Genomic DNA, 21,605 nt, shown 5'->3' with positions numbered 1-21,605 from the left:
GCATCACATCGACGTAATGTGCAAGCTCAGATCATGTGTCACCGCTTCTTTGCAGACGCTCACTTTTTCACGTCTGTTGCCAAGAGGCAGCATCTGCCGGCAGTACTGCCTTTTGAATAAAGTCATTGGACTGTACCAAGGGAAAGTGAGCAGTCACTCAAACCCACTCTAGTGGTCTAATAACAAAAGCAAAAGTTACAATCCTGCAAGGCTGAGATGATAAATCATCTGATTTGTGGTGACAACGTAGAGTGGGAAAACTCCAAACATAAGCAAACCCTGAGCCATTGCTGAGGGAAGCTGTACGGCACAGAAGACACTGTACAGGACCATCCTGCATGGAACTACAGTATCCTTATATCACAAACTGCAGATAATCTATCTCTCTCCATCTTGGAATGACATAGCAGCATTGTTCTCTATCTGATAACCCAATTATCTCCCTTGCACTGACTCAGATAGAGATCACTGTCAGCACAAACATATTTAGGATGATAATCTACAACGCTTATAAACAAGTGTAACCTGAAAAGATTATTAGAATTAGTTGCGGGGTGGGGTGAGGGGGGGGCAGTGAAAGTCAAGAGCTACTTTTATTTGAAAGCTGCTCTGTACTGTAGTGGCCCTGCTGCTTTTGTGCCCGCCATTAGTGCATCCCCTGACCTTAGTCCAGAAATACAATTTACACACATAGGACTGGATTAGAGGGCTGTTGTTCTGGGGAAGACCCTCGACCTACAAATCCTGTTGAAAATGATCGCACTATCACACTGTCCCAGATACAGTGGAAACTCCATATAGGTTAGGGCCCGAAGTGTGTTTGTGACAGCGTTTATGTGTCTTGAGAGAAAGCACTTGTGTGTTTGTGTGACAGCGAATCCAAAAACTAGAGAAGAAGCTAGAATCAGTACAATTTTTTTCATTAGGTCTTGTCACTTTCCCGGGTCAAAAAAGCTGCACGTTTCTGGTCATCAGTCTCCTCTGACCTCCCCGAGCCCTGTAGGATTAGCTACAGTAGAGCTGATATGTATAGTTATATAGGCTGGAAGATTTCTATCCCCTATGAGAGACTTATGTGTGAGGTTATGTTTAAGCCATTTGTGTGTGCCCTGTCCTCCTTATCCCACTCTGCCTCCTGCCACTACTCTGTCCTGGTCCTGTATATTTATGCCAGGATACACACACAAACACACACACACACACACACACAGATATAGACATATACACACAGATCCCTTAGCAGTGCAGGCCACCTGCCGCAGCAGTTGGCCTGCACTGCTAAGCCCCTCCAGCAATTATGCTCGCTGGGATCCTGTCTCCACGACAACAGCCGCCATGATGCCCCTGCCATGAGTGACTTCCTTGTTTTCACTTGTGGGATAACAATGTGATTCTAAACACTCATTAATAACTACTCAAGCGCTAAAGTTTGCCTTGTGCTTCGGCTACGAGGACTGATTCATCTTTGAGTAATCTCTGCAGCTCGCTTGATTCTGAATCTGTGACTAAAAGATGAGTGAGCTCCCTGACCTGAAAAATGATTTTTCCAAAACATCAATTCAGAAGTGAAGTATTGCAGTGCTTTTGAACACAACAGCAGTAACAAAACCTTACTGGTTGCCTATGGAAATAGTGAGTGTACCATTATGCATTTACACAGGAATGAAGCATGAGGAAAATTGTGCTCCGCATGTCCTTCCCTCTCTCCTGCCTCGCTTTTATGACCATTTCTATCGTACCAAAATACTTCCAGTCACCGCCTTGCCCTCTCTCTCCTCTTTATTTCTTCCTCCACTTATAGAAGTTTCTTAGTTATATTGCTAGCAAGGGGAATAAAGGTAGGGACACACTATCAGAGAGCACAATTTATTTTGTTTTGGAGAAACATCAAATGAAATGACCCTCCCATTAAAAAGGCCACAGAGGGAAAGAGAAAGGGATATTGCTTTTTCACTTATGACGTTTATCTTTTATTTTGTTGGAGGGTTTTTCCATCATAGTGGAGGTTCTTGTTATCCTGAGTGAAGATGGTGTGCCTCTGTGTGTGTGTGTGTGTGTGTGTGTGTGTGTGTGTGTGTGTGTGTGTGTGTGTGTGTGTGTGTGTGTGTGTGTGTGTGTGTGTGTGTGTGTTGCCTGAAATGCAGGTATCTGCCTTTTACTTCTGATTACCTGAAACCGTGCTTATTCACTCAGTGTAAAATGTCTCTGTCTGTACAAAACAGCAGTTGGCAAGTGTAAGTGTGTCTTAGGTGCAAGTTTGCGTGGGTGGGTGTTGTTTATGTCTGTGTGTCTGCATGCTAGCAAAAGTAAATGTTTACTGTGGCCATGTCTGATTGTGCTGGAGGAGGAGAGAAGAAGGACAGGGCAGGGACACCATGCTGCTCCGAAGCAGCAGCAGTGGCTTGTCCTGCCTGAGTTATATTAGGAACTCATCTTAGAATTCAGGTAACATTTACAGCAGATACAGTGCACTGAAAGAGCAAAATATCAGGGAGAGTCACTGTTTCCTTGAAATGCACTGATTCAGGTAAAAGCTATTATTTTTTATTGATGTCTGTTATTAAATCTTAACCACTCATAAAGGAGGAGATGCAGATAAAGAAAGACAGACAAGCTGGAAAAGGAGTTTACGCTTTGAGGCAACTGAGATGTGGATTGTGCGTCAGGGATCTTTATATTATTTTGTACTTTCTGTGTTTCTCAAAGAGTAGTCCACTGATTTAGCATTGCACTCCTATAACATGCAGCAGAACCAGTGATATTGCTTTTTTTTTTTATTGCGTGCATTTTTCTTCGTTATAAAAACCTGTCCTCCACATTACCCACAATGCAACTCGACCGTCGATGGTTCTGTCAGAGATTCCGGTGTTATACTAGTAGTGGCCTCAAACTGCTGGCCTCAAGCAGTGATAGAGAGCGGGTTACAGAGGTTTGGTGAGCTCACTTCTTTCTAACTCCACATCAACAGTTTTTTGGGGCAAAGAGCATAAGTCTCCTACGGATTTCAATAAAACCTTAAATTATCAAATCATCTCCAACATGTGGCTTTGAGTCCAACCGAAAGTATACACAGAAAGTATTCCCGTTGAAATCCATTGCCCTGACACAACATCGTTCTTGCCATAGTGTGACTTCGAAATCGACATTGAAATCGTGGCAAAGAGTCTCCTACGGCTTCAACAGAAATAATCTCAAATGTTTACCTGCAGGCACTGCCATGGGACTACTCTCTGTGTTTCTTTTTGAGATGGATTCTGTTACATGTACGTTTTTTGGAAAGCTATAGGAGGCTCGTGCTCCTTGCCCATGTCCGTATTTCCCAAATCGCTGCAACGGAGGTGGGGAGCAAAAGTTTGGCATGAACAGTAGCCGAGATGGACACAAATATGGTAATAGCATCCGGGTTGACAAAATAATGTCGCCAGTCTATCCCTCACACGCTTGCAAACCCACAAACATACACAAACACTGGCTCTGTAGCTTCAATACATGGCCTTTACGAAACAGCCATCAGTCCTGAGATCCTGATTGGTGAGACGAGGTGGTATGCTAAGTTCACCTCAGGCTATCTAAGCCCCTGCGGCCAGTTCCTCTTTGCATCACCTGAGTCGGGCATAAATCTCACTTATAACTATCCTCTCATTCTGCCAACACATCTAAACACACTCTGATCACTTTCAACTGTGTCCTAATGGGGAAGCAAGCCATGCCATTACATCACTACACCCTCCCCCACCTCCCTTGTTCGTACAGTCACTCTCTCTGTCGCTCTCTTTACTGTAGCTGTGTGTTTCTTTCTCTCCATTCCCTTCGTTAATTATGCCCTATGCTGTCAGACCTGCTCATGCTGTGCCCATGTTCACCTCCAAGGGTGTGTTATATTAGGACACTGGCCACCGGGGTTAGCTTTTACCCCAGGGAGGGGCATCAGCGATGGCCCACTGCTGGGTGTGGGTGGCCCTTTTTGCGCGGGCTTGATGGCCCACTGCTGGGCAGGGCGGGCCAGCCGGACCTGGCAGGACTACACTGGGCAGGCAGTATGAGGTATGGCCTTAGGCCCAGCATGGGAAGCACTGATCCACACTACCAGCTGCCATCTTCCTCCCCTTCCTGCATGCCCCCCTTCCGCTGCTGCACGGCTATTCTCTCTTCGCATGTCTATTTTTAGAGCTGGCTGATTTCTACCTTCTAAAACGGGCAAATGTGTTGTGGAACAGGAAGGTGTGGTTTTTTTTGTCTTTCTTAGACATACTACCGTGCGCTGTCAGCCAACTTGTGCACATGCTTCACACGCCCCTGCTGGTCCCTGTTAACGTCACCGCCCACTGTACGTTCCTGTACACATGCACGCGTCCCATTTGCATTCGGCTGTTCTAAGTTCGCAGCCCCAGGGGAGGCTGTTGATGGAAGGTTTTGGTTCAAAACCAAAAAATGAAATTACAAAGAACAGCCCAGCGAGACCTTTTCGAATGCAGCGTTTTTATATCAGCACAGTGGAACTGTGGTCTGAATTTTATCTTTGTGCTTAGCTAAGCTTGGATCTTCCTCACCTCTCCCTCATCATTAGCTATCCCCTCTGCAACACACTGCCTCGCCCCCCTCAAACCTCCTTACTCCATCGTCATCAACTGCCAGCTATGATTCTATAGTGGCTATCATAGAGAGAAACTACAAAGAAACAACTGAGGCTCCTAACACAGCACTAGTGACAGTAGCATTCTTGTCAAAGTGCTGGAAGCCCGTCATGTTGAAAGAAGCCAACATGCTGGCCTGTTTGGCTGAGGAGAAAGGATGCTGCATTCCCCGGGAACAAGAGAGATAAATAGAGTAGAAAAAATGCATCCCTGTAGAGATGGAGAGACCAAAAACTACTGTAAACCAAGGCAGGCATACAGTATGCCTCAGCATCAAAACCTCCAAAAGTGAATTCTTCCATAGTTTTAGGAACACACTGTAGCACTCATAGGGTGAGAGATGAGGGGGGGGGAATTATTTTGCATCTTCCGCAGTATGTCTCAAGTCTTATTAAGGATGAGCAGCTCTGCGCACTGGGTGATGCAGTCTTTTTTTTTTTTTTTTTCCAGTGCCCTGACTTTCCCTTCACATGTGGGATTGCTGAATGAGTGAGAGAATGTAAATGTACACCAATTAGATAAGAAACCAGCTTTTCTGTAAAGCTGCCAAATCCGGGGGCAAGAGGAAGAGGACAAAAAATTGTTGCTTGCAAATAAATGATCTGTATATTATTAACCCTCAACCAATACCCCGTTGGTATGTCCGAAAGAAAGACGGAGAGGAGATCTGATGGCCTCGATCCCTGGCTGAAATGTGTACAGATAGATTAATCCTGTGTTGGGCGAAGATCATGTGGAAAAGCTCAGTGATTCTTAACCCAAAACGTAGAGATTTTATGTTAGGTAAATGCAAAAATGTAGACTGTTACATGACAGAAAAGGACCCTAAATGATGTTTAAAATTAGAATTAAACCACCTCTGCTTTCTCATTATATAGGAATTTGAGCCTGACCTCCCTCACTTCTTAAGTAAACTTTCATCTCACCGCTTCCTCACTCAATAAATCCCCAGCCCGTGCACTAAGGTGCCAGGTTCAATCCCCGCAGCCGCAGATGACCTGAGAAGAACAAGAACGTTCCACTGTAAAGACCCCGTCCAATCTAAAAGTGCTGACTAAGACCAGACTCCTTCCTGTACCACCCTCCATCCCTCTCTTTCTTCCTCTCCCATCAGCCGGGCAGCACACTCTGGATCCTTGGGATGAAGCGGCGCTGGCCAACCCATGTAAGGAAGCCCATTAAGGAGCCCATCAATATTTCATCATTGCTCACTCAGAAACATAGTTATAGAAGTTTCCAGGCCGGGGCCATTAGGGGGCAGACGTCAATACGTTATGGCAGCGGGCATCTCTCTTCACCCCCCCTTTCCCTTGCGTCTGTCCATCTCCCCTCTCAAGAGAAGTCATCGGAGAGGCTTTCTCAAGACGACAGTGGTTTCCGCTACTTCTGCATTAAACAAATCATTAACCATTAGGTATCCAAGGAGCACAATATCCTTTCCTGCTCCTGTCAGATGATCCCAAGTACTGTTATTAGTCTCAGTAAGAGGAAGGGTGGGAGACTGGGGTGGGGGGTTGTTTGTAAATTTGTGTCCTAAGGTAACAAATCTGCATCACGCAGAATACAAACAGCTATTTAACAGCATGACATGATTGGATAATGTGATGCAGACAGGCCTAAACACTCTCTGGAAACATTTTTTGTGAAATTTCGACCCATGGCTGTTGAAACGGGTCTAGCACCTTCAGTGCAGGCCAACTTGGTGAGTGGACAGGGATGATCATGAGGAAGACAAACTTGCTGTCCGTCACGCACAGTGAGACAAATATAAAACCTTCCACTGAAGAGGCAAGGGGAAGCTTAATTGCAGCCTTTTTAGGATTACAATGATTTTATAACCCTTGTTTCAAATTATTACAGCTACTTTAGCTGGGATGGGAACTAGCCTGCGGGATAAAGTGTGTTAAATATTGCTGTAGCAGACACTTTAACGAGTTTTCCTCCAGCTCGCGATTCAGTGCCCTTGGAACTAAAAAGGTCCCGCTGTATGCATTTTACCAGAGGAAATGTGTGGCCCTCTAGAAGCCCAAATCAAACCGGATCTCAGGATGCGGAGTCCATACTAATGTAAACAACACCTCCAGGCCTCTCTGAGGGAGCTCCGGCCATGCCAAGTCATTGCACTTAAGCCATCCCTTTTAGATTCCTATAGTTCAGTGTGAATCCTCCTCTGACCTTAATTAGACCTTTTTTTCTGCGTGTCATTACTTTTCACATTCTCACTCTATGGCTTACCGCCATAACCTGTGATCTTGGTGATTCCCAAAATATTCATTTTTAACTTTCTACACTTTTAACTATATTTTCGCTATATTTTAATGAAGGCTTTCTGTAAACGTAGAGCACGTTTACATTGTGTATACACTCTTTACACTTTCAAACATTCCTATTTCTTTATACCTGAAAGTTAGTACTTGAAGTGTAAAGGATGCAATACAAGTCCCGACATGAACTCACCAGAGTGCAGAACCTCTCCGGTGGGTTTCCACACGTTATTCCCGGCGGATCCACCTTGATCCGCATGTAGTCTTTCATGGACGCGGGTTTCGGCTGGCACGCGTAATGTTCCCACACCGAGCCCTCATCCGTGCTCACCAGGGACTTGCACAGTTCGTACTGGGCCCGAGAGGAGGCCAAGCAGTGCAGCAGCAGCAGCAACACGGCCTGGAGGACCATGGCAGGCTGGGGGGGTGTTTGGAGCGGGGTCCGGCGCAGGGTGAGGGGGCCACGGAGCTCAGAGGAGAGATGAAGCGCATGGAGCGGTGATCATGAGGAAATAGTGGACATCCCCACCACCATACTGCTGTGCTGTAAGTGGAGAGGTGGAGGTAAATTGACACAACTCGCCTCCAGGTTTATAAATTCCCTAAATAACAGGAGAACACTGTATCAGCAACTTTCGCTTAGTGTCTCTTCACGAATATTGACGGTCCCCAGAGAGACGAGAGACGGACACTCAGTTGCTTTGACGGCTGACTTCCTGAGGAAGATGGGCGGTGGATGGAGAGGCGGATAATGTTACAGGGATTAATCTCGGCATACACTTTAACCATAGTGTTTGCGGGGAGTTTGGCGGGAGGAGTTAGCGCGGATCCATGTCTCAGAGAGCGGCGTCCAGCGGGCAAACAGCGGAGCCGGTCGGGGCGGACGAAGGAGACGTTGCAGCGTCTTCAGGTATATCCATTGGACGTTTGAGACTGGCCGAGCTCCCCCGATTGTCCTGGGGCAAAATGGGGACAAATGTGAGAGAAGCAAAGAGTTGGTGTGATGGCTCATGAACCCTCATCCATTCATCACATCCTTAATCTTACTGTAAATGCAAGAATATTTCTGTCCTATTTTCCGTGGCTACACTTGAGATGAAATTTATCCTGCACGGTATTTCTCTTTTGCACGAACAAGCTCAGTGCCAGTCTTTTTTTTAACGTGCACGTGGAAGGGTGGGTTGCGTTCCTATCTTTGCAGTAGCCTGTAATCTAGCCTTTGATTATGATGTGTGATTGAACATCACATTACCGTCTCCGGCCTGTGCGGAGAACTTTTAAGTGAACGTGTGGCACAGACGGATGGTTCCAAGGAAGGCAGGCTTGGTTCTGCCCACCTCAAACCCGCGGTGCAGTCGGCGACATTTAAAATGGAGAGCTGCACATTAAAAACGCACAAAAAAAAGCATCCGCGCCGTGTGGAGAACCCGGTGCGTAAAAACACGTGCTTCTGCCGGGTGCCGCCTGTGCGTGCAGGAGTTGTAATTGCTCCGGTGGCTCTCCGTTGCTGGAGATGGAGGCTACAGATGTTTTCTCTTAATTGCACTGTAAGAAATAGCCACCCGAAAGAGACACCCGACGGCAGATTTTCTGAAAATTGGAGAGAATTAAACTCACAAATGAACTTTTTTCGAGAATTTCCTTAAGAACAAATGTCATTTTCGAGGGACTTTGTGAATTATGGGCCTGCTCGTGACCCTTTCTTGGCTCGGCATGCTGTCATTAATTTAATAATGAACTTTAAGCAAAACAAACTGCGGTGGAAGTCGTTCTTGGCAATTTATTCACTTTAATTATCATTCGATTTGAAACTGAATACATGAATAAATGAATAAATACGGGTGACATTTCTTTGCGGTGTGGATCCGGCTGTCATCCCACACTGGCAGCAGACAGCTCCTTGCGCAGCCCATCCCACGCTACCCCGTGGACTCCGACTTACTTCAGTCGTCAAGTGAAGTCGCCGGAGCGATATCCCGGCGCTGACAGTCTTGCAGGGGTGTGTCAGTCCCCCCGTAAGTGCATCCCCGTCGTGCGCCGCCGCTCACACTACATTTGTGTTGTGTGGTCACAGAGGCGGATCATTCGCGCGTTTGTCTAAAATCAGGTAAATGAACACGGAAAGTGTCCCCGCCACTCTGATCGCCCTGGGCCGGTCCAGGTATTGTGCATAACTCGGAGCAGCTTCCCGGTGCGGACTTCAAAGAGCTTCGGCAGAATACGCGTTTGATCGCATCGGATAAAGCACTTACTTCTAACATGCATCCGCGAGGCAGGTCAGCACGTTGCGCGGCGATGGAGTACGTGCATGTCCCCCTCTCTGGCCGGAGAGATGCTCCCGATCATCCACTGTACTCGTCCCCCCGCCGCGGTCCTCACTGTACTCCCGTTATCTGCCTGCCCGGCTCGCTGTTTGTTTTTGCCTTCTGCCGGATACTTTTTTTTTTTTTTTTTTTTTTATCTCACCGTGGATGGCTGCGTGCGGTAGATCGGTGTCCTACATCAGGAAACGGCGGGGGAAAAGAGGACTGAAATCCAGCGTCAAGGAGTATCAAAAGTATAAAATATTGACTTTGAGGAAAATGCGTGTGTCCGCCCTTATCCCCCTCTCTCCTCCTCTTCCTCTTCCGACTTTACAAGCTGGGGTTTACCCGGGATGCTCAAGGGCAGAAAGAAAGAGAGAGAAAAAAAGGCTTTATGGAAAATCTCACCCTCCCTCCCCCCTCTCTCTCTCTCTCTCTCTCTCTCTCTCTCTCTCTCTCTCTCTCTCTCTCTCTCTGTCTGTCTCTCTCCCTCTCTCCCTCCCTCCCTCCCTCTCTCAGTTAATGCCGAGGCCAAATCCTTTTACCATCACTTTCAATCACTATCTGAGTTTTTATCTGCACCAGTCCTGATGCCTGAACCGGGGCGGTGCAACTTCCCCTACTCCGCTCCGGCTCCAAACTGTTCCCCACCAGGGCCCCGTCTGCACCCTGCCCGGCTTAAAGGACCAGCAGGGTAAAAACTGTGACCCGGTGTTATTGTACTCTCGCCCTTAATATGTCCAGATGCTGTACAGGCTGTTTTCATGGAGGCTGAACTCACAGTTTGCCCTGAATTAAAAAAAATGATATTCCTCTAATACTATACTGGGACTTGCAGTGTGTCTGCAGCGCAATATAGTGACCATATCCTACTTTATTGTATTATTTATTTTAAAAAACAACTTAAAGTTCCATAGAAAATTAAATTAAACAATATTTTTTGAATACATTAACTTCTTTTCTGTGTTTTCTTCAGCCTCCAGTATATGTAATTTTAATTCTCCTTAGGATTATTAAGCAGAATGACCAGTGGATCTGAGTATATAGTTTAAATATAGGCTACAGTTCACACTTACACAGGGCAGGTGCAATGCTGTGTAATGCTTTCATCCTGCAGCGGAGTAGCTCTGTCCATGACGCTGGGCCTTTAACTTTCCATACAGACGACACCGCGTAGCCTAACTCACATTAATCCACCCTACACCAACATCACTAGATTTCTGGTTCAGTAGGCCACGGAGTTATAAAAACTATGCATGGAAATTCAGTGGATCCCACCCTGGGGTTGGAGACTCCATCAAAGTGTCAGCAGTCAACAACATAATAGGAAAGCGGAAAAAAACTTCCGCTACACAAGGTCACGTTTGTTTCTATATGTTCCTTTAAAGACACAGTGGGAAAGAAAATACATTTTCGAAGTTCCAATCCCATGTTCTTGTGTCAATCATTCTTTTATCTCGTTACATGCTAAATACGTTTCCAAAATACTTCTTTTTTCTATATCAAAATCCCTCTCTTTTCTTTACCTGTAAAATGTAACTAAATGTAATATTTTTGATAACTCATCTTTAATTCGGGGCAGTTACATAAATGTATCCAGTCAAATGTGGTGTGGGGTGACTAGCTAACCGGTAGCTACTGGGTACCGAGCAGCGCAATACGGCAGGTAAGTGGTTGGATTTCAGCTAGCGAGAAACCAAAGAAAGCGGTCGAGGTTCAATTGATCAATTTAACCCTTATCCTCCCCCCGATTTAACGCTACTACTAAAATTAGTTGCAAAATGTTTTCTGTGGCTCTGGTGGGAGCTTTCTAAAGTTTGAAAAAGGGACCCAGAATATGTCATTAGCTTGAGCTTTATACATACATTTTTTTTAACAGAAAACTGGAGGTGTGGGGTCTGAAAAACGTGGGCATTTAGGATGCAGGCTGGTCTAATGAAAGACACTATTGAATTGCAGCTTGGAGTTGGAGCTTGACCCTTGGCGTCTGCCGCTTCGATTTTGACCTTTAGTGTGCCTCCGTACCAGCAACAGCCACGGCTTGAGGCATTATGTTTTCAGGTTGTCCGTCCGTCCGTCCGTCCGTCCGTCCGTCCGTCCCATTCTCGTGAACGTGACATCCCGGGACCGCCTTGAGGGAATTTCTTCAAATTTGGCACAGACATTCAGTTGGACTCAAAGATGAATTGATTAGCTTTTGTCGGTCAAAGGTCAAGGTCACTATGACCTGACGTTTGTCCCATTTCACACAAATGTCTATTGGGATAAAATGATGAAGTGATGACATTTTATATCCAAAAGGTCAACGTCACTGTGACATCATAATGTTCTGCTAAAACACTTTACTGGCTATTATTCAACGCCATGACGCAGGAACAGAAGGGGAAATTATGACCATATTTCACGTTCGGATGGATACTGAAGTGACGACACAAATTTTGGGTGCCATCCCTTGAACTGTGGTGATTGTATAGCTCGTCAGTGCTGCCAGGTTGAAGATGTGTGTGTGAAGCAGCCACATTTTAGAGTTTGTAGCTTCTTTGCAGCAGCATTCATATTTGAAGCATTGTCTACTGTCATGGCTACGACTTTGTGTTCTGTCAGAATCAGCTTTATTGGCCAAGCATGTGAACGCATACAAGGAACTTGACTCTGTTTTTTGTTCCTCTCAATGTGATAACTTCCATTTCACCAAAAATCCTTAAAAGTCTTCACTAGGTATATTATATGAGTCTGGACAGACGCGGATGTAAACTGCAACCTGACTGATTGACGGAGGAATACAACCGCAAGGCGCTAATTCCTGTTTCTTTTAGAGAGAATTACTGAAACCCGTCTGAAAATCTTGTTTTTTACTCCCAGATATCTGGATAAATTTACCTCTAATCACAACTTCCTCTGTCTACTCTAGCTTTAGGGTATACAGTTAACACCTATTTTCATTATTGATTAATCTGCTGATCATTTTCTTTAATGATCAGAAGATTGGCTAATTGATTGGTCTATAAAACACCAGAAAACGGAGGAAAAAAAAGACATCACAGTTTTCTTTAAATAACTCTTCTTGTAAGACCAACAGCCCAAAGCCCAAAGATATTCAATTTATTACAGTTTAAGACAAGAAGAAGCAGCAAAATCTCCCATCTGAGAAGCTAGAACCATCACATTTTTTGCAATTTGTCCTTGAAAAATGACTTAAACTATTGATCTGTTATCAAAATAGTTGCCAATTCATCTTCTCTCAGTCGATTAACTGATGCAGTTAATAGCATCAGTTAGCTTATATGAAGTAAAAGATTAATTAACACTGATACTATTAATACCTGCTGCAACATTCTCAAGGACCCCACAGGTCCCACCACCTAATTTTGGAAACCACTCAAGTAACTAACACCATTGTACTGTCAACACAGGAACAGGAACAGATGTGTATAATCAGTTCATAGTGAGCCAGGATACTGTAACTCACACTTCAGGGGTAAATGACAGGCATTTTAGCTTACATAATTAACACCTCTGGTCTGGTTTTAGGAGAAGAAGAACAGAAGAAGAAAGAAGCCAAAAGGCAAGGCAGAGGGAGAAAGAGATGTACGATTCAGAGGAAACTATGAACCTCTGTATGAAACACTGGCAGTACACGCAGGAGAGGATCGATAGTTTGTCCTTGCAGGGCCTTCCCTCTCTTTCCACATCTTAGAATGAGCCTTAACCCTTTTTGGTACTGCGAAGGCGATTTAGAAGAGAGGACCCCCTTTTCCACTGTGAGCCGGGCAAGACTGAAAGACCCATTCCCCCCCAGGGATCAATAGAGCATCAAAAATACGACATAGGTTGCTATAAAACGCTCTAGATATAGAATAACATTGGCCCTTAATCGACACTGCGCTACAAGACAGGGGAAAAAGGGTCCTGCTGAACTTTTCAAACAGCCTCTGAGTCAAAGATTAAACAGACTACATGGCATTTGTCAGAGGTTGAGAAAAACTCAGTACTAGACCTCCAAACATTTATTTCACAAATAGCTAAGGATTACATGCGTAGGCAGGGAAGCTGATTGCATTTTGTGCAGCCTCTACGATTTACTCTCTGTGTCTCTCAACAAAATCATGATGATATTTAGCCAACTAAACATTTTTAACTACATCTACTGTATACGTATAATTCTACACTTTACTAAATTCACCTGACTGTGCATCAATAACCTGATAGAAATGTCAACCCTCAACATGATGAATGAGTGATATTGTATTTTGCAATTCAATTATTTCTACCTAAATAAGAGCATCAATAACAATGGAACAGCCTGTCTTAATAGACTTGTACTCACTACAGTATGTAGCACCACAGGCCATTGCTGCATTCATTTCCTGTAACTATGTTAGTAATTTGACCATGCTGTGTTCATAGTGGTAGTGTAAAATTAGACATCATGCTTTTGAAAAACTGACTTAATTCTGAATTGGCTGCTTGTGAATGTTATGTAATTTCTGTTACTTATTTAGCGGTTTGTATAGACACCTGATCTGTGAATCATTCGACTCCCCGGAGCGCGTCACCGGATCTGAAAAGTTGTGTGAAACATCAGTCAGTAAGTGGCAAAAATCAGATGACAAGACTCTCCGCCATTCTGTTTTTTTTTCTTTTGACATTCTCAATCTCTCTGTATTAGCTTTCTCTCTCTCTCTCTCTCTCTCTCTGTTTGTATTTTGGCAGTGGATAGAACTGTCAGAGTAGCCTAGCTGGCAGACCTTGATTAAAAAAAAAAAAAAAAAAAAAAATACCCTTCATCGTGGCAGCCTGCAGAGTCTGGAAAAGGTTCAGGACAGGCCTCATCCCTCTCTCTCTCTCTCTCCCTCTCTTTCTCTCTGTTTGCCAAAAGGATGATGCAAAAGTCAACTTGTGCGGGAGTCTTGCTCCCGCATAAATCAGTTGGGAACTTTGTGAAGGCCCCCAACAAGTTGAGCATGATCAGATATAATTTATCTATCCATCGTGAAGTGCGCACGCACGCACGCACGCACGCAAGCACACACACACACACATACATAGTATGTATACATAAATCTTTACACGTCTTGGGGAGCACTACTGTATAAAGTATGTGAAAAAAGTGTGTGTATAAAGCGTTTTGTGACTCCAGAGGGAGCTGCATGAAGTCTGATAAATTATGTCATAGACACAAGTGTGTCAGCGTTGGTAAGGGCTGAAGACTACAAGATTAAAAATGGAAAAAAACTAGGGGTGTTGAGTTAAGTTGGATTCATACTTAAATGGCTACGGCGTTCCTGCAGCGGTTACATGTGTAGGGTCCGAGGTGGCACTGCAAGCTTCGCCATAGCGGGTGTCCGACTCCTTAAAAATGTAACTACATGTCGGGGCGACGGCATAAACAGAGAGACCATGCGGGGACAGCAATAAGTGACTGGTTGCTAATGTTTTCCCCTGCTTTTTTCTGATGCCCGTGGAGTTTGTTGAGAGTTAAGACAACATTAAGGAAGTTAAAGAAAGACTCTCAGTAGTCTTCTCCTTTTCAGTAACAAGTGCTAACAAAACAGTTACACTGCGAAACTTCTGCTCAGTGCAGTCGCTGCTCTGTATGAATGAATGTTAACGCAGTGATTGCACGGCATTCGTGTCTTTTACAGCGACGAGACAAAGCATAATAACGTTTAATGTTACCTGGGCGTAACTGCAGTTCGATAAATATAGTAGAAGTAAACGTAAATGAAAGAATGTGTACACAGTTACTGTGCGGAATATAAATCATGATACAGCCTGATCATATACAACACATGCATCGGACTGTCGACTATAAATCTACAGCAGGACTCCTGTTAACCCCTTGAATCAATTATGAATCCAGCTTCAGAGAGAAATGATGTTACCAGACCTCTGTAGCCTGCTCCTCATCCCTGCTTGAGGTTGTGGGTTCAAGGTTACATTAGTCAATACCTCTGTATCATAACACACTCTAATCTCCGACTAAAGCCAGCTTTTGACAAGGAAATAAAATGCGTAGAATAAAAAAGCCGATATCTCAAGTTCTGCTGCGTCGATTATGATCCTTTTTATTTAACTGTCCATTGTGATTCTGACAACGTTGTAGGAGTTATAAATCAGTGGAATAACCTTTTAAGATAATATATTTTCTAGTTTGTTTTCCTCAAATATGCCCGAATTTCCTTAGAGATCCGTTTTGATAAATTCAGTTTTATTTTTTAGCTTCAAGAGTTCGTCTGATGAAGAAGAATTCAAATCCAAATGTGTGTGTTAATATTTGCACTTCTTTCATGTATTTTAGTTTTGATTGGTTCCACTTCCAACATTTCATGCCTTTTTTTTTTTTTTCTATTTTTGGCCACTAAGCCTCAGACTACAGAACACCTGTCACTATGAACATATGATGTTCTTTAAGTGACCATATGGGTCCTCCAGCCAATGGATAGAGACATGCTCACACACACACACACACACACACACACACACACACACACACACACACACACACACACACACCAATCATGGTCTCCTAGCAACTCCTAGTTAGTGGTCCTACCTTAGGACTGATGCTCTTTTCACTTACATCAGGTGTTTGCCCACCAGGGAACCAGAAATAACCTTGATGTGACCCTGAAGCACAGGCACATTTCACCCCTTTCTCACAAACCACATCTAATCCTTTTACCTGCCCCCCCAACCCAGAAAAAAAAAAATTAACACCACAGACTGTTTTTCTTCCTTCATTTTTCCCTACCTCTTTGTTGTAGTTTTGTTGTTGTTGGCATTTTCCCCCTCCTACAAGTACAATAATAGAGTTTAAGGTTTGACCTCTCTGGTGGTTTCTGTCCCGAGGAGTCTGACGTGTGGAAGTGTACGTTGTGGTTAAGGATCCAAAAGAAGTGAACTGTAATGAGCAGAAATAACACCTGAGGACTCATCCCTCTACATCACACTTCAGCCAGTTGTTAAGGATGGATGACAGGCTGCCGACTTAACAGCATCGGCGGAGGGCCCTCTTGGTGTCCTGACCCACACTGGGCCAGCTTCAGAAACACTAATCTGCTGTGGTGTGTGTATTTTTGTGTGTGTGAGAGGGATTGATCGTACAAAAGAGGCATTGTTTATATTCACTTTGTGTGTATATGCTGGGTTGCACGGGTGTGGAAGGTGAATCCATGTGTGAGTTGCACTAGGTGTGTGTGTGTGTGTGTGTGTGGGATTATGTGTGTGCAGGCGCTGTGCAGTGTGTGCAGAGTGGCCTCTTTTCTGCCTGTTGGCCGTTGCATGACTGCGCCTCCTCAGTGTCCCCGTGTGATCCAGTGATCGATGCGCACCTCTGGAGGTGCCTTTCAAACCCACACTTCTCTCCGCTCTTCAACACTGCAAAGTGTCTATGAAGGTTACAGTAACAAACCCAACCTCTCGCTCACCCTCTTACTCAATGGATCAGTCAATCGGTCATTCACTTGCTCATTGCTCTTCGCTCACTCATTTGCTCACTCATCTGTAGTGTCACCAAATGTGAAGTTGCACTCACCGTCGCCAGCATTCTGCACTACCGGCAAATCTCATCGACACTCGCACTGCTCACTTACTCACTCGTGCGTTGAGTGAATGAGTGAGTGTTCATTGTTCGCTGACGGACTCACTCGCCCGTGAGCTTGCTCACTCACTCACACTCTCTCATGACAGAAGTCAGTAGCTCTAGGAGTCACGGTCCGGTGCGGATTTGCGACCGGTTGTACTGCCAAGGAGGACGATTTCTTCAAGTGGTTTTAACTTTTTACTGATATCCTGTTGTCTACACGGAGTTTCTGAAGAAATCCTTTGGTATTTTATATGTGCTATCTGAGGCTGCAACTGTGTGGATTACGTGAATGCGTGTTAAACATGATGGAAGTATGGTTTGCCCAAGCATGTCATGCTTTAAAAATCGTCATATTTCCCTCAGTCTAGATTTTGGGGGATTTAAGTAGATACTGTACGCTTCAATAGTCAAAGCCAGTCATGGCTTGCTGCCTTACTCTATCACTCTCTCATTTGCTAGTTCTTGACAAGTTGCCCTTACCTCATACACTTACTCTTTTACTGGGTGATTTACTTGTTCACTCACTCACTTGCAGTGTGTCTACGTTGAGACTGTCCTCTCATTATCCCATAAGTCGTTTGTGCAAGCAGCTTATGGGGACCTATACTCACCTTTCATTGTTAAGCGGTGTTATTGTTAACAGATGTGAGAGACCGTATCAGTCTTTTTCAGCATATACCCCAACACAATATGTTTGCGTTCAAGAGAAAAAGCCCTTTAGATGCCATAGTAGTTATGACAGGAGCAAAGGAGGAAGACAGGTGCTATTGTTATAAAGTGATAAAGTCACAGTTAAGAGAAGGACAGGGTGGATGGACTTTAGCATGGGAGACCGCTATTTGTTTCTCGTTTTAAACCGATAGTCAACATTCTTTCTTTTATCCATGACCGTCCCATACCTTTAACCATGCGCTTACTTCATGTAACCATGAAGACAGAATGTCCTCTAACCACAACAAAGTACTTATTTTAGCCCAAACGATGATCTTACCGTAAACCTAACCAAGTTGTTTTTGTGCCTAAACGTAACCAAACCTTAACCATAGCAATGTCACAGCATAAAAGGGTTAGTTATTTATTTTCACCAGTGATTTTTAACAGTGTATCTGTGGCATTACATCTCCTGTCACCATAGGGGCAATAATTCAGGAAAGGCTCCTATGGGTCGTTTCAGAGGGTAGGGTCAAAGGACCTATGTGGTCATTTAGGTTGGAGGACTTGTTGTAATGATTGCGTACAATATGTTCTATATATTTATTATTTTAGTAAACAATTTTACATTTGGGGGGGGGGGAAGAATTGCAAATTTGTAACCATTTTTGACTGACAGGAAATTATGCAAAACATGCAAAAATGCAAATCAGTCAAGCCGCGATTTAGGAGTGTCACTGTAAATTAAACTTCATTGTGAGAAAGATTTAATAGCAATTTTTGTTTACTGCAGTGTTCCTGGAGCTGTTTCACCACCATCTGCAATTTCTCCTTTCCCCAGCTGTGACCAGCTCCTCCATTTCCTTTGCGCAGTGCATTCTGGGGAAATTTGTCTTCACCAACAGCACACTTAGAAAGTGCTTTTTAGAATGCCTGCTGACTCAGACCCTGTCTAGAAATAGTATGTAGTATGGACTTGGGACACATACTGCTCACTGTCTTGCTGTCTCACTCTTCAGTTGAAAGGTATCCGTCTATTCTTTTTCTTTATGCACTAAGTAACTGTTATCTCATCAATCACTTAGACACATTGAGTTCTTTTGAGTGAATCCAGAGGTTAATGAAGACAGAGCAATGTCAAACCTTTATCCAAATGAGTACTCTAGCAATTTAGTGCTTTATTACCATAAAGTTGGGAGTCTAAAAAAGAGAACGCTCGAAAATTCTTCGCAGTGTAGCCCGAGATATCCTGCATTTTAGTCCCTGCTATGGGCAATGAGTCAAAAACAATGGATCCTACATTTCCCATGATGCAACCACATAATCAGGGTTATTTTCTTAAACTTAAAAAGCCCCTCAAGAGCCACAGAAGATTTTATATCACTCTTTTCACAAGATAAATTGGACTTTCTTGAATAGAAAGTTGACTTTGACTCGTAAAAACGAGCGCCCCTTTTAGTTTCTCAACTTAGAGGTTGTTATCCCTGTATCTTGATATGCCGCCAGGGTAATGAGAGATGTTATAGACTGATTTATTTATGTTTATTTGTAATTGAAGCAATAGAACGTTAAGAACATGATTTAACACTTTCAACTTTTATTGACTCTTTTCTTTTTAGGTTTGCTGATTTATTTAAACAATCATTAATCAGCATGAAACTGAACAAGTGTTTTTGCTTTAATAATAGTTTCCATTCAGCATAAATGTAACTGCATTGGAAATATTAAATCTTAAAAGTTCATGTAACCAAAGATGAACACATTATTTGCCATGTGCTAGCATAGCCACTTATAGGCCCTTTCAGATTTATAACCCAGGCTTAGCAGCAAATTAAAGTCAGGTCTAGAGGAGAGTAAAAGATTTATTGTCTATTCACCAGAATGGTCCGCTAACAGTCGTTCGTCCTACTCACACTATTATATCCTTCATCAAATGAGCTATAGAGGAGAGAATGAGATTTATCCTTGTGCTCTCAGGGCTAACAGGGCACAGTCTCTTCTTCAGACTGACGCTCCATGTTGACACTGGGAGGGGGATAAATCCAGCAGGATCAATACCAGCTTTTCATCTCACTGATTTGGTCATACAACCTCGCCCTCGTCCCACCCGGAGGTTCTTCCGCCATGCTGACCCCTCTCTGTCACTTGTGGACGCCGTTCATTCATCTATCTACATATTGTGCCTATCCATTTCACTGACGGGAGGCAGTGACATTGTAGAGGGAGAGCAGCTCTTAGAGGTCTAATGATGTCATGTTTTAAAAAGAGGAGGCTGGAAGCTTAACTTAACAGTGATGTTTGAAGTTTTATCTACTTTGCGTATTTTGTATTTAGGGTAGTTCTTCCGTTTTTTATCAAAGCTTGAAACCACAGAGCCAAAACCTAACTCGTGAAATCAAGACAGAAAACCAAACAAAACCAATCAGTAGGACTCTTAAGAACAAAAAATAATTTGGTTGGGGTTACAGCAAGATCATGGTTTGGGTTGAAACTACCTCTTTGTTAAGGGCAGGGGTCCTTTGTCATCATGGTTACAGTAATAACCACAAGGTTATGGTTAGGGAATGATTGTCTTCATGGTTAAAAGAAATCAGTGTTGACTGAAACTGGAATCTTTTCATTGACTCATCCTTCCACTCCAACCCCCTCCTTCTGTGGATTTTGAGCGTCTATAACATCCCACTACTTTACTCCCAATGAACAAGAGTCAAAAATCCTTTGGCTGCTAGACGTCTTTGTCACTTCAACTTAAACATGTGATGTTTTTGGGAGTTCGGTGAATCGACTCATGCTTTCGTTTTTCTTGAGAGAAAAGTCTCAGAAAACCTATTTCATACGCTGTGAATCTGAACTTTCATGACATGTTTGTCTAATCTATTATACTCTACTGATGCAGTACAGTAGACATATTCATAGCTGGAAAATGTGGAAGTGTTTAACTTTGAACTGAATGAACTGTCAAAAATGAAATAATGCTGTGTTGGGGTTACATTTCTTTCAAAATTGAGACAATGTCACAAATGAGCATCATTGTGAGTTTTTTATGATTGAAAGCCAGTGGGCACTGAACAGGATGACGGCCACTGTAACCTTTCACTGCAGCAGTGTTTTGTTTCCATCACTCGATCAGCAGTGGCCTTTGTTTATTTCTGTCCTTCCTTGAGGGTAAATAAGACCCCGCTCTGGCAGAGAGAGGCCTGGGTAATGAGGCTTGTGTCTTAGGAAGCTCTACATCCAACAGGTCATGGGTCAACCTCTGAGATACAGGGGAAATAGGCTGGAGAAATCTATTTATGTTATATTATATTTCTATATGTGTGTGTGTGTGTATTTGTTTTTGCGCCATGTCCTGTAATACTATCCATGCACATCGTTATCATTGTGAAAGAACATAAAAAGATAAAACTAAATACCAAAACCAGTAACACACAATGTTAGGAAAGTAATTAACAAATTAAAAGAGTGAAAACACAACATGTCACAGAAAAAAACCTACAAAACTCAAAATATGACAAAAATTAATAAAAACATTAGCCAGAAGATTTAAAGAGGATAATAAGAGTTTATTGATGTAATTTTAAGTGACAGTCAAACTTTAACTCCAGAAACGTGTGTAAACAATATATTTATTATATTTTTCTAACAAATACTTCCCCAAACCTTGTGTCTGATTTCTTTGTGCCTTCAAAAGAGAAGAAGAATAAGCTTAAGAAGAAAAAATAGGAAGAAGAAAAAGAAGAAGAAAAGCAAACATAATCCTTCTGTCAAAATGAGATGTAAACAAGTCTCCGTTTGACTGCCTCTCTCTCCAAGCAGTTCTTTTTAACTCCTCCTTGCAAAAGAAACTTTGCGGAGTTGTTGGCTGTGATGGCTTTAATTCCAAGTTTCACTTTCTGTGAATTTTACTGTAAGCCACCCTGCTGTCTTCTTATTGGCCTTTCCTCCTCCAGTGCATAACGACTATCTGTTGGACAGTAAATTTCATAGTCAAATAATACCATATACATTTTCTCTCTGTATATCCCATTAGTAAAACACACACACTTTATCATTAGTCAAACCAACAAGGAAGGTATCTTATGCTGTGTGGATTCTTAATTGACAGCCCAATTTATCCGTGATTAATATCTTCCTTTTATTGCTTTTGGAGTGCGTAATAATCCAC

General features: G+C 43.3%; 1 protein-coding gene and 1 long non-coding RNA gene across 2 annotated transcripts in view; one reads left to right on the top strand and one right to left on the bottom strand.

The window, feature by feature from the left end:
- LOC120806449 (netrin-G2) overlaps positions 1–7,724 on the bottom strand; it is a 68,713-nt gene extending 60,989 nt beyond the window's left edge. Inside the window, 3 exon segments of the mRNA XM_040157651.1 lie at positions 7,092–7,322; positions 7,324–7,360; positions 7,362–7,724. Of these exon segments, the coding sequence (XP_040013585.1) occupies positions 7,092–7,322; positions 7,324–7,360; positions 7,362–7,390 (297 nt within the window). The 5' untranslated portion in view covers positions 7,391–7,724.
- The window catches only part of LOC120806450, a 152,550-nt gene that overhangs the window by 73,626 nt on the left and 57,319 nt on the right, over positions 1–21,605 (top strand). The window lies entirely within an intron of this gene.

This window comes from Xiphias gladius, chromosome 20 (genome assembly GCF_016859285.1).
Source record: "Xiphias gladius isolate SHS-SW01 ecotype Sanya breed wild chromosome 20, ASM1685928v1, whole genome shotgun sequence".
Classification (NCBI taxonomy): domain Eukaryota; kingdom Metazoa; phylum Chordata; class Actinopteri; order Istiophoriformes; family Xiphiidae; genus Xiphias; species Xiphias gladius.
This window is presented reverse-complemented; position numbering and strand designations above follow the sequence as displayed.